The sequence below is a fragment of the Haemaphysalis longicornis genome, unplaced genomic scaffold (genome assembly GCF_048455015.1).
Source record: "Haemaphysalis longicornis isolate Haplotype H1 unplaced genomic scaffold, Haemaphysalis longicornis Haplotype H1 scaffold_1, whole genome shotgun sequence".
Classification (NCBI taxonomy): domain Eukaryota; kingdom Metazoa; phylum Arthropoda; class Arachnida; order Ixodida; family Ixodidae; genus Haemaphysalis; species Haemaphysalis longicornis.
The window spans coordinates 484,734,152-484,751,126 of record NW_027526203.1 but is presented as its reverse complement, the minus strand read 5'-3'; the positions used below and the strand labels follow the sequence as shown (position 1 = coordinate 484,751,126).

The window sequence follows — 16,975 nt, the reverse complement described above, 5'->3', positions numbered from 1 at the left end:
GCACTAGAGCTGAGTTCAGCATTCACTGAAGACGACCTTTAACTGGGTTGCCTGAACCTCCTTTGGTTCTAAATATAGTTTCTCTCTCTCTCTCTCTCTCTCTCTCTCTCTCTCTCTCTCTCTCTCTCTCTCTCTCTCTCTCTATCTCTATCTCTCAAATCCGGATTGAAAGTGCTCGTGTGACAGGAGGAGGTTGGGCATATAATAATTGAAATGGTATTCTTTGGAACAAGTTGCGTGGAACATTGTGCGGCCCGCAAACATGCAGCATTTGGATGGAGACTGTTCATTGATTGCTTGGTTGTGTGTCGAAGCGGTGAGGGTGGCATTTTTGCCTCACACCCCCCCAGAAAGTGCAGAAGGACGCCGCCGCGCAGAGCCGCTCGCAGCGAGAGTCCTGCGGTTTATTTGTCGCTGTCTTCGCGACGCAGCTCCCGATCCAAGAGGAACTCGCCGAGCCCGGTGTCCATGTTCTGCAGCTGCGTGATGAGCCGCTGCAGCTTGTCGATCGAGTGCATCTGCTCAGCCAGGAACTCCTGCTCCAGGAAGTCCGTCATCTGTGAACACAACACAGCGAGCATCTCAGTGCATGGGTGTTCATTGTGCGGCTATTGGCTGCTGTGCTAGAGCCCACTTAAAGAGGAAACCAGCAGCACCCAGTCGACCCCCGTCTCGCCTCCTCTGGCCTTCTCATCAGATTGCGCCACCAAAAGCACAACTGGGCCCTCAAACGCCCTTGCCACCCGTCAGTACCAGAAGCTGTGCAGCACCATGACCCCCATTGGCAATCTCCGGTGCCTCGTGGGTACCACTCTTTCCAGCACCCAACACCCGCCGCGGTGGCTGAGTGGCTAAGGCGTTGCGCTGCTCAGCCCGACCACGCGGGTTCGATTCCCGGCCGCGGCGGCCGCTTTTCTGATGGAGGGGAAAAGCAAAAACGCCCGTGTGTACGAGATTTCGGTGCACGTTAAAGATCCCCATGTGGTCAAATTAATACAGAGCCCTCCACTACGGCGAGTTAAACACCACAATAAATCAAATCAATCCCACTCCAGAACCACGCGTCGTTCCCGTTGCCCACTCCGAGACGAGTTCACGCCGAATTCTTTGGAACCAGCAGTGGTACCGCACATCACCCCGACTAAACGGGGATACCCTAGACACCGCTTTCAGAAAGACTGAAATAACATGAGTCCTTGCCAAGATTCCAGAAGGCCCGAGTTCCGCCCAATCCCGAGTTTCCAGCTGCTTCGGTTATGAAAGTAGTGATAGTGCAGCATCCGATACACTTCGAGCGAAACCGGCGAAATAGCGCGCAGCACGCCTGGAATATTCAGCGCGCCGAGTTGGGGCCGCTTATTTACGTTGAGAAAGTACGGCTCGGGCTATCATCCGCATGCAGCGTCATCTGAAATCGAGCTGCAATACTCACTCCCCAGCGTAAACCCCACTACCAGATAATCCCATTAGATAATCCCACTGCTATACTTTCAAATCCCCAGCCTGGATGTTGGCCACGGCCGGCGCGGGGCAGTCTGTTTTTCTCTGGGTTCTGTTGTTCCACTGTATTATGTTTGCTACAAGGCTTGAGCGTAGACCTAGTGTAGCTCTGCGTAAGCACAAACCAAGTAACCAAATTGGTTCACTGTAGCGAACGGAATGCGCCCTGCTCACGACAGTCCCAATTCAGCGTGTCAAGAGCATGTTTGAGCACAACCGAGTGCGTCCTAGACATTGAAGTTGGGTCATTTGTCATCGACTGTGTCTTCAGGGTGTGTGAAGGCTCCCGTGGGAAAATCTTGTCCGCTCTTATTGGTTCGGACAAGAGTGAACTCCAGTTCGGACCGGATGCCTCTGCGGCACCATTGGCCGGCGGTGGCCTGGGGACTTCATTTTTTGCTTGCTGCTATAAGTTCTTGTCGCTGCTAGGAGGCATCAAACGGCGACTTCGTGGCCCACACAAAGTGGCTTCGGTTGCTACGCCGCGCCCACGAATAGGCTGGGTGTGTTTGATTAACATTAGAACTCGGAGGAAACTCGGAAATTGTTTTTCACGGCCGAGTTGAACTCGCGAAGCTTGTGGAGGCCGCTGCTGCGGCGTGGTTTATTGTTCATGGTCGGCGTAGCAGGCATATTTCTACCCGGCAGATCTTTTAAACGAAGGAGGAATTTCGAGCTCCTTCTTGTCTCTCGAAAAGTGCTGTGCATTGGCTGTGCAGTCATCTGGCGAGAGGCCCCTTTGCGACGACTTAGAGGCGGCTTTCGCTCCGTGACCGTCGTGGAGCAAGTGTTGGGCTTACCCCCCTCTCCAGGACAAACTACGGAAAGCAAAGAGTGCAATATCAGCTACCTTACCACTTAAACGAACTATACCTATGTAAAGTACAGCCAGAAAACCTAACGCTTAAATCGTGGAAGCAATACAATGTTGATATGGAGCTCTTGAGCTAAATGTGCATATGTGTTATCTGTACTTTCATTCATGCTTGTTTTTATGTTGTACCATGGCGCAAGTTGTGAAATTCCCTAGGATGTAAATAAGGTGCATATTTGTTTCGTATGAACTATGCGTTGTATATTGTACCATTTAGAAATTGTTCTGCTCATTTTTTGTTTCATCTGTTTTTTTTTTTTTTGTTTTTCGCACTTGATTGGTCGACTGAGGTTCGACTTGTTTCTGTTCATTTTTTCGTCATTTTTTTTAAACATATGACATTTGCTTTGTAATTAGAGAACGGCAGTGCTGCGCTGCCGTCGACGTGTGTACACGGGGTAGGGTCCTCGTCAAGCCAGCGCCTGTGCTGGCTTTTTGACCCTTTCCTTGCAACGTGACATGTAACTACATAAATGAATAAATTTGAATTTGAATTTGAAATTTGAATTTGGGTGCTCTGCGCTTTTACGCGACGGGCCGCTTCCACGGAAGCCTTGGTGGCGACCGTAAAATAGACTGCCACAGTCAGCAGGTGTGTGCGCAATATGATCGCTGGAGACGTGTTTCCCTGACCTCGCCTTTCTTTTAGGTGCTTTGGCGGACATGGCTTCCGTTGGTTCTACCACACGTCTATCCGTATGCAGCCGGAGCTTCAGTTATCGTCTGCTCGCAAAACAGTTTCGAACGAGGCGTCGCATGACCGTGCGTTTCGTTTATCGTCAGCGCGGCAGACAGTTTCCCTTGAGGCCTTGCATGACGCACATGTCTTGTGAAAACGTCACTCGCAGGATGGCTTATTAAACATATATACGTATACAATAAACGGCGCGTGTCTATTTTCAGAGGCGATCTCTACACATTTCAATGGGTTGTGTTCAGCGTCACCGTCGTGTGGCACCAAGCAGAGCATGGAAAGCGAGTGCAGGGGAGAATTGAGAATTAAAGCGACCGCGTGACGCCGGAGGGAGCGGGAAGGGCGGGAAGGAAGAGAGGCTTGTGAGGGGATTGAACTATGTATACGGGGGGAAAAAACGACGGTGGAGAGCGCCGCCGAACAAGAGCGGTGAAGAACACCAGGAAGTAAAGTAAACCACGGCCGGACTCGACTCTCCTCCTCCCGTGCTCCCTTTACGGCCTTCGCATTGGGGCGTCTTGCTGCCCGCCGCCGCAAGTGCAGGTGGTGCTGCTAGGCCACTGTTGCTCCGCCGCCGCCGCTCACGGGCGCAGTGTGTGCACCGCAGCGCCAGTTCCAGCCAAATGTGTGACCATTTCTGACGCGAAAAGTGCATGCTTGCACATCCTCCGATGAATATGAACTGTTGACCAGTAAGCTACCAGCATCTAACCCAGTGACGTTGCCCAGCTCTCATAGCGGCGAGATGCCCTGAAGATCGACTGCGTTGTGAAAAATGTCTTCGTGTTCTGCACGTTCAATTCAAGGACCTAAAATCGCTACATTTGCAAAGTGAGCGCCTTATAGTAGTCGTGTTGCCTTCAAACAAGCTAGCATTATTTGGTCAGTGGAAGCCTCATCATTGAACTGCAATCCACTCAACAATCGGATTTACGGTTTGTCAAGGAGGATTGCCAAGCTATATATAAATATCCAGGCCTCACCAATTTTTCCCAACAATCAACCGCAAAAACTCGCACAGCGGGGTCGGAACACAGCTCACAAGAAATATATTAAAGCAAAACTTCCTACCTCTACCAGCCAAGGGTTCTTTCGTGGCATGCGGGACAAGAAATTGCAATCGCGGCTGCGGCGGGAAGGGCGGTTTTCTCTCACGGACCACAGTGTAGATGGCGCGGCGAATTTACCCAGCGTTCCCCGCGCGCTCATGCCGGCGGGCGCATCGGCGCGACCCGGCTTTGTCGTATGCTTTAGCGACGGTTGTTTTGGGCCTGTTTAGACGCAGCTTCGCGTCCATTGAGTGCTTCCTTCGCACGGCTTGATTAAATAGTGCGACAGCACCTCGCGGGTAACCCGGACAACAAGGATCGTACGGCAAAGATACGTTAAAGATTGGTTTGCAGGGCACGAAAACAAACTGTATACCACATACAGATGTCTGGCCGCTAAACAAACACTACCTTTGCGCACTGCTTGCCAAGAATGGAACTCTGTTTTCTAAATTGCTGAATACCAATTCGGTTGTTTTAACAGGTTTTACAAAAGGCGAAAGGAGCAACTGGTTCTGATAAATAGCGATTATAGAAGTTCCCTCAGCTTTCTCACAATTTTCAAACTTACAAAACTAACTAGCTGAAATATGTATAAATCACTAAGCTCACATGCCGAATTGTTCGGTGTCTGCGCTTGTGTCACGCTCCTCTCCGTTTTCTTTCTGCCGACGCATGGCCGGGCTGCAGAGGCGGCGTCCGCCGCTCTAGCCCAGCCATGACCGACGCTGCTGCATTCGGGACGCCGCCCCCCCAATTGCCAGGTAATGGCTGGCAGAATCTCTGATTTCACTCTTTGTGGAGTGTTAAGTTCGGGATCCTCATTTAATTAATGAAAGCCGCCGGTTGCTCATGTATCGGCGTCGCCTCCGCTGGTAGCTGCTATCCCGTGTCCCTTTCATGCAGCCGCACGGACGCCAAGTTCGGAGCCGCGGAGAGCGTGTTTTGTGCCCGTCCTTTTGTGTGTCAAAAGACGGGGGCGCTTAGCCTGAGTACCTCTGTCGCTTCGGAGGTGGCTGGGTCATTCGTCATGACGAGCTCACGGGAAGCCAAATGATCGTGTCTCTTATTAGTGTCGAATCTGCGACGCCGGCGGAGGCGCTGGTCGTTGACGGGTCGTTCGCCTCGAAGACGATCGCTTGGGCCTGAAGCGCCTCTTCCCGGGGCACAGACGGCAGGCGGCGGCGTCCTTAGTCTGGGAGGGGATTAGCAGCGACTTCCGCATTGTCCCGACGCGCGCGCAGACGAGGGGGCAAGGCAGACGCGGGGGCATGTTAGCCCCGCGAAGACCGCTCTAAACATTCGGCTTGGCTTCTGAGCAGATGCCGCCCGCTGAACGTAATGGTGCGGTCAGTGACTTTAGGCCGCAGACGTCCTGTATTTGCTTGTCGGGTGCAATAGCGTGCGTGGGAATAATGAGCGCATAAGAGAGAGCGTTGGGTCACGTGACCGCAGGTGGGGACATGTGTGTGATTGGATGGTTACTGTGGCCAATCAATGGTTTGTATTTATTGTTTCGAAAGGTTTTTCTCTCTTTCTTGAACGCCCCCTTTTTGGAGGCGGGGTTCTTGGTATCAAAACCGGAGTTTTGGGTTTTGTCGGGTCGGTCTAGAGGGATCTAGCAGTATAGATCTCGGCCGAACAGGCTGCTGCTGGCAGAGTGACAATGTAACCGTCATTCTGACCTGATGTAAACATGGAGTAATGTAAATAGTGTAAATAAACCTAATATCCAGCAAGGAAGGCAGTCCTCATCCCTCACCCGCTTCAAGCATCGGTCGTCGGTCATCGGAGCGAGTCGAGATCGTCCTCTCGGCTCGCGCGTCAAAAGAACATCACTATTTCGTCTCCATCAGTTCGCCAAGAAGATGGAGAGGCGAAATCTAACTTAGAGCCACGTGTGTGAATTTAAGTGACATCGCATGGGCAATGGTTGTGGGTGTCGTTTGCAGCTTTGCTTTCCAACCACCTTCACAGCGTGGATTGGAGCCAATTTTTTTTAGGTGAGGAGTACCTTAACCTCACAATGTCCCTCCGCGCCCGTACGCATAGCATTTACAATCGCAAAAAATCACACAGGCGCCGGCAGGATTCGAGCCTGTCTGGTAGACCAGGCAGAGTTAGTTTCGGTCGTCTTACCCACTGTGAACGGAAACCGCGAGTTAGTACCCGACAGTCAAACGGCTTACTCCTTCGCCTGTAACGGTGCGAAGTCCGTCCGTGTCCATCCGTGCGCACCCCACCATCAAGCGAAAATCTGTGCGGAAACTGCCTAAAAGGCACAAGAACACTCCAAAACTCTCGAAAACAGGCACAAACCTTGCAACGAGAAAACGCGCAAAAAACACCGGTGTAGTCAGGTTCGGATCAAGTTGTAATACTGCATCGAACTACGCTAGATGGCCCTACGCGTAAACACGAGATTTTTTTCATTTAGTCATTTCATATTTCATTTATTTCACAGCGTACATACGACTCGAGCTTCGCGATCGCTGCGCCGCCTGCCGCCGATTCTCCGCGGCGTTTACGGGATTTGCGCTGCGTTGCTGATAGGGGCTCGTGCAGTGTTTTGGTTCTGTTTCGCTTCTTTTCGCATGTCCGGGCCCTATAAAACTTGTTATGGCGACGTCTAAAAGCAAAGAGTACGCTTAGGTCACTTAAAAAGCAGCTGCGTCTTTGTGGAGTACTCGATCGCCAAAAAGAGCTACCCGAGGACGCGGTTCTGCGCACTTCGGCGGCGTCGGTGACGGCAGCAGCATATCACATTGTCACATCCGAATCAGTCAGGCACAAGTGAATTCTACTGTCGCCTCCTTTAGACCTGATACTGGCACAATGAGAGGTTGGTTTCGTTTTGCAGCGCGGAAAACGAATGCGGCATCGTTTTGAATATATACGTCGCAGAAAAATGTTTCGGGGACGTGATTACATTATACCTGACAATAACATGTGCCTTTTATGGGAATATAAGCCGCGTGAGACTGTTAAGTACATTCCAAAGCTGTGGGTTGTTGAATATGTGCCCACTCACGCCTTATAGCAATGACCAAGCAAAGTTAATGAAATGACAGAAAAATAAATGGTCTGCGGAGTCCGGAAGAAACAGAATAGCTGGTACGGGAATGAAAAAAACCCAGTGCTAAACTTAAGCAAAATAGGACTCACTAAACCAACCAGACTGCTATTTCCACTAAACCAGTGCACTGCTATTTCGCGAGACATGAACGGGGGGAGGGGAGGGGGACGTTGTGTTCAAATGCAGAGTGAAATCGAGCAATGAACGTTTTAGTAATCACACACAAATCTCGCGTTCACTTTCCGTTTGTTTTTCGACTTCAACGAACAGATGATTGTTCGGCGAACGCGTTTTTCAAAGTATACAGGGTAGGCAGTTCACAAGTGATGAAAGGTGTCGTTGGAAGAGTATCTGATAAGGCCCTCTGATTTCAGTTTGTGCTTTATTCTGACGGCTCTCTGTGCCATATGATGATGTTTCGAAGAAGCGTTTAGTCGCGGACGCGGACTATATTCTAAGCTCGTCTCCGCGCTGCTCGCTAAGGATGTTGCAGCATATGAATGTTTACGGGCGACCTGCTGCGTAACGTCTACGAAGACAACGAGTTTCCCCGAATACGAAAGCTCGGCAAGCGGAGGCAAAGCGGCTAAAATCGAATGACGGTCGAGGCGCTAATCGGATGTCACTCGGGGCACAACTTGGATGTCATTTCGAGTCCCCGTACTCCGCACCCTCGCCATAATCCGCGGAGTGGAGATGCTGCCATTTTTTATCTGTAAACGACAGATGGGATCATTATAGTTGCACCAGACTGGACAACTAAACTAGTCTGCCTTTGTATTTTTTTCTACCCTGTTTAATTTTTAAGGACTGGTGTTTCATACTTAGTTAACTGATGGACTGTATTGCGCAGATTAGGGCGGACCCCTGGGAAAGTTTGTATTGCATCGTGCACCCATAGAGTTGCATACTAATATACACTAGAGGAAAATCTGGCGCCACTGTCTAGGGGAGCCGCGCTTCAGCGAGCGTTCCGCCATGTACCGCGCAGGCACGTTCCACTTGACCTTGGCATGGCTCACGAACAGGCTGGAAAGTTGCCTGTGGCTGCAGAAAAGCAACAATATTCAAATTTGTTTTGTCATTATGAAATTGAAGCTCCAAAAAATTAATTTGTCGGTGATTGCGCAGAAGCTTCCTGCACGACGAACGAGAAAATCCCCGCACCTCCCCGAGGGGGATTGTGAGGATGCAGAAATGCATTGGGTGCACCGATGAGTGTGATGCGATTAATGGCGAAGAGAGAGGCGAGAGTGTGAACGTAATCATTTATTTTTTTATTTTCCCACACCCGTCATTTCCGCTTCGTTATAGAGAAGCGTCTTCGAGACCGCGTTGAACGCAACCGCCAACTGCAGAGGATCGTTCACGTCAAAGTCGTCGGGAATCGTTTCGAACTCACCGTCAGCATCATCGACGTCGTCTTCCTGCGGTTCCTCTCGTTCGCCGCCGTCATCGAAGTGATCGAGCCGACTCCAATTGACCCGAACGTTGATGGCGCGATACAGCGGGGTGTGTTCCAGGTGCTTGAGCCAAGCCAGGATGTTGCCGCGCTTCCCCAACCCGCGCTTGTACGTTGCCAGACTCATCAGCCTCCGCTTGATGTGAACGTCGAACGCAACGTCCTCGGGTACCATGCGAGGAAGGCACCGCACAACCTTCGATACGTCGATGGGCACGTTCACCGCCTGTCCCTTGATTCCAAACTGCCCGTTGCCTCGAGTCAGCCGCCTGATGCTCATGAAGGGGAGTCGAGGCGCGATGAGCCGCTCTTCGACCGGGTTCAGATCGGGAAGATGCGCCGGCCGAGGAGGATAACGGTAGCCAAAACTCACGCAGCCCTCCTCTTCGCAGCTTTGTCTTCTTCTCCTTCTTCTTCTTCAGCGGTTCCCCTACGGGAAGATGACGATGGTGGTTGAACGCGAAGCTATCTCGTGATGGATTGTTTGTTTGGCCAATCCCTAGGAGCATCATGCCACAGTCATCATCAGACGCGCTGCGCACGCCGGCCAAGGGACGCACGACAACCCCCGACTATAATGCATTTCTGCATAAAAAATGTTCCCTTTTTTGTTGATTTTGGCTTGGGGACAAAAAAGAAGCCGTATGGCTAGCTAAGCCCAGTAGGCGAGGAACGTCGCTAGCGGCAATGGCGCCGCTCAGGGCGGCCTACGACTGCAGCGACAGATTTCCCTCTTATATATTAGTATGAAACTCTATGCGTAGACCTACCATCCGGTCACAAATACGTAGGGCAGACATCGCGATGCTTGAACGTGCGCTTGCGCGAGCATCGGCGGGACATGAAGAATGCGCACATTGCAACTCAGTTCACATTGCCGGAAATGCGAATGCACGCTTCTCTTTAATGAGACTGTAGGGATAGCAAAGCAGAAAAACCAGCTCGCAAGAGAAATCATTGGGACGTTTTAGATGGCTCGAATGGGTCACACTCGCATAAGGGTTTATCGGCGAAATAAATTGCGTATCTTGCCCCTGAATAATTCCAAACGGCCGCTCCCTGCTTTGTCGTCCTTGTTTTTTTTTTTCTTTTTTTGTGTGTGCTACCGGGTGCCACACAGTTGTCGGTTTTTTGCCTAGTTGTTATCTGTACTTAAGAACATGAGCTGTGCCAAAATATATTGCTATTTTTACGTGACCGCCCGCACTCTCCCGGATAACATCCTGACCAATTTCTAGGGTGATCTGGCCGCGTGGCCCCGTTTTCCGCACAGAGCTTGCAGCGGTATCAGGGTCGCGAAAAATTTGGGAAGTACCGTAATTACCCGATTCTAACGCGCCCCCGATTCTATCGCGCACCCGATTTTCCAGACAAAAAACCAAAAAAACTTGCACCTCCGTTTGTAACGCGCAAGGAACTTTGTGAGCAAGAAAAACGAATGCGAGAGAAACGGGTGATTTATTCCCCGAAGTAATCTCACTCGTCTCACTCCTCGTAGCTCTCCGAGAGCTCCTTGTCGCCTTCCGCTGACCGCATCGGTGCCGTCAAGCGCGTTCGCGATGCCACACTTCTGAACGAACGTTCAACCATGTTCGATGGGATCGTGGCCCACGCCTCGCATGCCCATCCCGCGAGTTTCTCCAGAGGCATACGCTTCAGCCAACCGCTCGTTGTGAATCGGGTAATTACGTGAATCGGGTAATTACGGTAATTTAAAAAATGGACAGCTGGACCCCCTACGTCCGGTTTTATTGGAAGACATCTCAGTTCATTTCTGGTCCTACTCTAGGCGTTCCTTGATTTTTGCCTGGCGTTAATCTTCTGCCCCCTTTTTTTTAATTGCGTGGCACAAGTTAGTTTGGCGCCGGCATCGGTTTCAGTGACGGGGCCGCATTGGGTTGGCGGCCGAGTTGCGGGAGCGGCTGGGGACCCATCTGCCAAGCATGCGACTACCGACGGGGCGTAGAACAAACTTTACTGCGCGGGCGCGGCGGCTGCGGAAATCGCGCATCTTTTCTTTTGTTTTTGCTGTAGTATCATTGCCATTCTGTCCACAATCCAGTAGCCGCTTTCCCGCGCTCGAGGCTCGGTCGTGCCCCCGTAAATGGCTGAACCAGCAGCAGTTTCCGGTTTGCAGCGATGACGCATTTCAGCGGACGCTTGATGAGCACGGCTGATAGTGGACGGCTAGCAGGCACGGAGAAATCGGCAAATGAGCCTAATGACGCTATCGCGTTGATATAGCCGCCGTGAGACAGGGCAAGCGCGCAGCCAGCGCCGGTTCTGTCTCATGGCCGACATCTTGTAAATACTGAAAATACATTGTTCGCCCATCTCATGGTTCACGTCCTTTGTCCTGCCACCACGTAACAAGATGCTCGCGAAGAAAGAAATCACTGTCAAAAGCCACAGGTCCTTATGAATTGACTCGTGCCAGCAAGACGTCGGCGTGAAGCTTCACTGCTGCACAAACTACCAGAAAAGGTATTAAGCATCCGCGCCGTACGGAAGTGTGGTTGAAGTGACGAAAGAAAAGTGACGTGCGACAGCGTGTGCGCTCTTCAGCACCGTTGTGCTCCGGTTGAAAGGGGGCGTGAACGCGGCACCATTTGACGCACGTAGCGGAGCCTCCTCGCTGCTGTGCCGGGAAGACCTCTTCGCTGTGACCAGACTGGGTACTTTCGGAGGGAGCGTCGGGCCCCCAAGTGCAACATATGCCGGCGTTTCGGGCATGACGGCGCCAACCGCGTGAAAACGTATGCGGCGGCCACCGGACCCGGAGGAACTGGAGAGCGTTGGGACCATATAATGGACGAGACGGCTGAGATCGTCGAAGCCCGGCTGGGGAGCGTACCCCGACCCCGGGCGACTCGCCATCAGGGAAAGGCGACGTTGACAAAGGTAGTGCCATCTAGGTGACGAAGGGCAACGAAGAAACTGGGGCCGCACAGGTGCCAGAGGTGCAGCCCCAGGATATCCCGCTGCCAAGTACCGACGACGGCTACCGAAGCGACGGCTCCATGGACGACGAGGACGTCGCCACGCGTGGGAAGGACGGTGCGGCGAATGAGCAAGTGGCCAAGTGGCCACAGGAGGAGAGTGCTGCGGATGGCGACGCGAAGAACCTGGGCCTAGCCGGGGACAGCAGGGAGGAAAAAGCGCCCTGAACCAAAGACGAACATTCACGTCGGTGAGAGGCCTCCGAAGCCCCCATCGTGACGAGACTTATGAGTGTGAAAGGAAGGGGCGAATGCCTAGTGCCGCATTGACCTATGCCTGCGGACACACACCCACGCATTTGTCATATGATCGAGGTAAGCGGCACGCGATTGTTTCTTCAAATGGCTGTACAGGTGCCGTCAGAAGTAATTGGAACACGGGAGCTGTGGCTGAATCGCATAGGAGCGCCGTGTAGCGGCACCGGCGGTAAACGAAAGGAGCAGAACACGCCTGCGCGCCTGCCCATCGATACGTCTCAAACCGCTTCTTTTAACGTCACAGAGTTTCTTAGTAAGTATAATAGTGAGGAACCTACACCTGGGAATCCATGCCGTCGTGGGGGGTGATGGGAAGACCACAGCTTCTGGCTTGGACTTGGCATGACAATTTGATTCTTAAGACGTTTTGCTTTCTTTAATGATTGATTGTAGGGTGTCAGGTTCGAAGACTGTAATGAATTGATGAAGAAACTCTTTAGACGAGACAAGTTTATGTAATACCCGAAACTCAAATAAGTACACACACAAAAAACAGAGACCAACTAAAGAACAATGGGGACCAATAAAGAGCTTGAGAACAGGGAACAGTAGAGAGGAGAATGCGGCATAGAAAAGTTCAACCAAACGAGAAAAACTCCGTCCGGGAATGAAGTTAGAAGGCACAGTAAGTGATTGTTTACGGCGCAGGTCGGAAGGAAATGTCCTGGTGAAGTGTCGTGGCCGCGGTAGCAGTGATGCGTGCTCCGACCTCCCGTAACCTTCATGGCGAACGCAGCTCTCTGGCAGCGCCGCTCCCTCGTACTGATGCACGGCCACCCGACTTCCTTGCGGAGGAGATGACCTGGAGGCTGCAGTCGTGGAGGACCTCTTGGGGCACGGCAAGGGTCCGGTCGCCCGACCGCCGTGCATCCCGGCCACGCTCCACACTCCGACTACTTGTTCTCCCTCGGCGTTCTTCACGGGATCTCTTTTCTGGCACCGGCCGCTGTCGCTGGCTGCTCACGATTGGCCCGCGGCCGGCGCAAGCTCGTGCTCTGGTCTCGAGCGTTCGCCGCCGTAGCCGGGGCAATGACCTTGGCGCCGCGCGCCTAGCGCCGTTTTCTTTGTCATCTTCTTGTTGAGCTTCACGTGTTTTCTTCTTGGGGTGGTGTTTCCTGTCGTTGCGATTTCTTCGCATAACAAGGGTTTAACGCGCCGACGCAACGCAGGCGATAAGACGCCCTGTAGTTGAGGGCTCCTGATTAATTTTGACCACCTGGGGATCCTTAGCGTGCGCCGAAATCAGGTACAGGCAGGAGTTTTTGCTTTTCGCCTCCACCAGAAAAGCGGCCACCGCGGCCGGGAATCGAACGCGCGTCCTTGGGCTCAGCAGCACAACGCCTTAGCCACTGAGCCACCACGGCGGGTGGATTTGCTTTCTTCATTATGCATTAACACGTCTACAAGCTACGACGTAGCCGAAACCCTCCCTGTTCTGTGGTAGCCGTGAGCCGTGGCAACGGCGTGACCGCTAAAAGAGCAGGCAGTGCTTGATCTTACCTAACGTCGGTCATGCCGGCGTCTAAGGAACGTATGACTGAGCGGGTAATATGCCGCCGCGAAAGTTCTAGCAGTCGCAAAAAAAAAAAAGAAACCGAACGTACTTCGACGAAGACAAGATACGACAGATACGGACGCCTGTATCTGTTTAGCGCCGCGTTTTCTTTTTTCTTGAAGCGTGAACCGACTCGCTCAGCCGCAAGCTGCAGCAAGTCGCCTCCGTGTCAGCCTCGCACAACAACAACCACTAGTGAGTTGAAAGAGCGGGACGTTCCGACAGCACCAGCGAGCAGCGGCTTCGGTCTCGTCGTCCGGCTATCCCGCACACCACTTCACACGTGCCCCTTCGAGGGGGTTGATTCGCGTTGCTGTAGAACAGTCTCTGCCACTGCGTTCCATTAGTTTCTGACCGTCGAAGTACAGTTTAATGCGCGACAATATTAAATATCTGTGCGAAGAAGTATATGGTAATATTAAATAAATAAATGTATAAATAAATAAATAAATAAATAAATTAAATAAATGTGCGAAGAAGTATATGGTAATATATTGTAATTTATGTTTGGTCCTTTTAGATTGAACTGTCTTGTAGCATTCCAAACCGCGTGACCAGCACACTGCTCCCAATCGTTTATCTAGCACCTACCGAAACTGGCAAAAAGTGATGAACATCCAACAGCTGTTTCAATGAATGTCTTCATGTTATTAGAAATTTTACACCTAGCCCGCATAACTGACAGGACGAAGCAGCGAGAGATAAGATAGGAGCTTTTAAATAGTGTATGGAGGGCTTCGCTGCCCTTGCAGCCCGCTGCATTGGCTAAAGCGCGAACCACATGGAGCGACTGCGCAAGGGAAAAAGGAGCGACGCGACGAGCGACGAACACCTTTTCGCCGCGGAGGGAGCCGCTCGTCGCTTCGCTCGCTTCTGGCTCTCAAGAAAACATCGCTCATTGCCAGCCTGAGCGTCCAGCGGGGCGCTTAGAAAGGGAACAAGCGGCAGAGCCTCGGCTTACAGAAATGCGTTTATTTCGCCTTTTTGTGCGATAAATGCACGCATAAAAAACCTTGTGGCCGTGGGCACATCGATAATCATGTTGGGCGCAGTACCGACATCCGTCGCTCTCCTCTGCGAGCGGCAAGTCGACGAGAGACTGCGGATCCCGGCCGCGTCACTGGCAAAAATCGCTCCGCGTGGTTACCGCTTAATCAACCAATTTTCACAATTCAGGCACGTCTGCGCTCAGAGCCTACCGCATATAGAAATTGTGGCCCGAAACAACTGCGTTTGCACACCGTTTACAGCCGCACTAACGCCCAACCACATGAGCGCGTCAAATCGATGTACGGTGGTGATCTCGTTAAGGGTGAACACGGGAGCGCGTGGCCGCCAGTACTATCAAGGCCGAACCGCATGGAGCGTTTTTTCACGCGATTCGCGCGCGTCGGCGTTGCGCGTGCGTTTTTTCGACGCCCGCGTCGACGATTCCGCGCCCGCGTCAGCATCTGCCTTGGATAGATTTTGACGCGCGTCGCGCGCGGCAGTGGGAGGAGCCTGACGACTTGCGCCAATGGGGAGGCGCGCGGCCCCCAGATGGGCTCAATAATATCCCCAGTGCATCTCCTTTCCTTTTCACTCGAACCACTTAGTTAGTTAGTTTAGTTGGCGGTGGTTTCGAAGTGCTCGAGACAACCGGCTGGCACCGCCGGGGATGTTTAGGCTTGCCACCCCAGCAGATATTGAATGGGCGCTTTCACTAGCGGCGCGGATGATGTTTTATAGTACCGTTTTGACCCACATTATAAGCTCTTTTACCGCACAAGCAACTTCGTTCGTGCCTTGAGCGGCATTTTAGAGAGGGCTTAGAAGCGGTCGCTCGAGCTCCCGACACCACTTCGCTGCCGAAGCCGCCGCCATGTTGCCGCCGCCGGCCGCGGCGCGCGCAGCGTGTGGGTGGTTACGCGGCAGCGTCAGCGCGCCTGTGGCGTGCGCGGCGCGTTTTCGCGAGCAGAAAACGCTCCTTGCGGTTCACGCTTCAGAGCAGCCTACCGTGCCCAGCGCAACCATCACGCATGCGCTGTGCGTGCCGAGCGATATTTTGCTTTCAGCGCGCGCATCGCGTGATCGGAGCGTCTGCTCGTCGTCTGCTATGTTGCGTCTCGTCTGCTAATGGTACCTTGCTTTGATCCGCGATTCCAAGATTCTTGCATGCAAACGCCCAAATATAAAAATGTAGAGGATGATAGTTTTCTCCCGTATATTGAATGAAGGTCGTAGCGCCTGCGCCACCTTTGAGTGACCAGCCTTCAAGCCTTGAATTGCGTGCTTTTATGTGCATTTAAAATACTTTTTGTAAGCAATTGCAAAAATAAAGTGCTCCTAAAATCTGCTTCATCTTTTGAATGAGTCTGTTTGAAACATGTGGGTGAGTTGCGCTGCTGCGCCGAAACCATTGTATTGGAGCTAAAGAACAAATTACCGCTCACACGGAAGCACTTTTCATGTGGATTATAGTTTCCACTCATTTATACAGTGGCTGATAGCTTCACCGCTTCACCGCCACACGCGCTATAAACATAGCAGACGACGCGCAGACGCTCCGATGACGCTGTGCGCGCGCTGAAAGCATAGTCTCGCTCGGCACGCACAGCGCATGCGTGATGGTTCACACCGGGCAGTACCGCACACCACGTACTCCCGTGTTCACCCTTCGCGAGATCACCATTGTACTCGCGCGCCCGGCGTAAGCGCGCGTAAAAGCGGGGTCTCCGGCGTACGCCAATTTACGACGCGCTTGTTACGCCCAAGTCAGAGCCAGCCAGGAATCTACACAAATTTTCGGGCGCATGCTGTTGACGCCGACCTCTGGCGGTGATGCTATCTGGTTGCCAGGTCGCATAGCAAGTAAAGTTCATCATCATCATCATCATCATCATAATCATCATCATCATCATCATCATCACCAGCCTATCTACGCCCACTGCATGGCAAAGGCCTCTCCCATTATTCTCCAATAACCCCGGTCCTGTGCTAACTGCGACCAATTTATCCCCGCAAACTTTTTGATTTCATCTGCCCATCTAACTTTCTGCCGCCCCCTGCAGCCCTTGCCTTCTCTAAGAATCCACTCTGATACCCTTAATGACCAACGGTTATCTTTCCTTCGCATTACATGCCCTGCCCACGTCCATTTCTTCTTCTTAATTTCTGCTAATATGTCCTTAATATGCGTTTGTTCCCTGACCCACTCCGCTCTCTTCTTGTCCCTTAATGTTAGACCTATCACCTTCCGTTCCATTGCGCGCTGAGTCGTCCTAAATTTAGGTTGAACCCTCTTAGTGAGCCTCCAAGTTTCTGCCCCGTAGGTGAGTACCGGTAAGATGCAGCTGTCATAAACTTTCTTCTACAGGGACAATGGTAGACTGCCATTCATTATCTGAGAATGCCTGCCGAATGCCCTCCACCCCATTCTGATCCTTCTAATTACCTATGCCTCATGGTTGGGATCCGGGGTCACAACTTGGCCTAAGTAGATATATTCGCTTACCACTTCCACTACTTC

At 52.1% G+C, this 16,975-nt stretch overlaps 1 protein-coding gene across 1 annotated transcript in view; it reads right to left on the bottom strand.

Annotated features, from left to right (window-relative positions):
• Window positions 1-374: 374 nt before the first annotated feature.
• LOC144156361 (soma ferritin-like) overlaps window positions 375-16,975 on the bottom strand; it is a 68,536-nt gene continuing 51,935 nt past the window's right edge. The window contains exon 5 of the mRNA XM_077688366.1: window positions 375-557. Coding sequence (XP_077544492.1) covers window positions 405-557 — 153 coding nt within the window. The 3' untranslated portion in view covers window positions 375-404. The remainder of the gene's footprint in view (window positions 558-16,975) is intronic.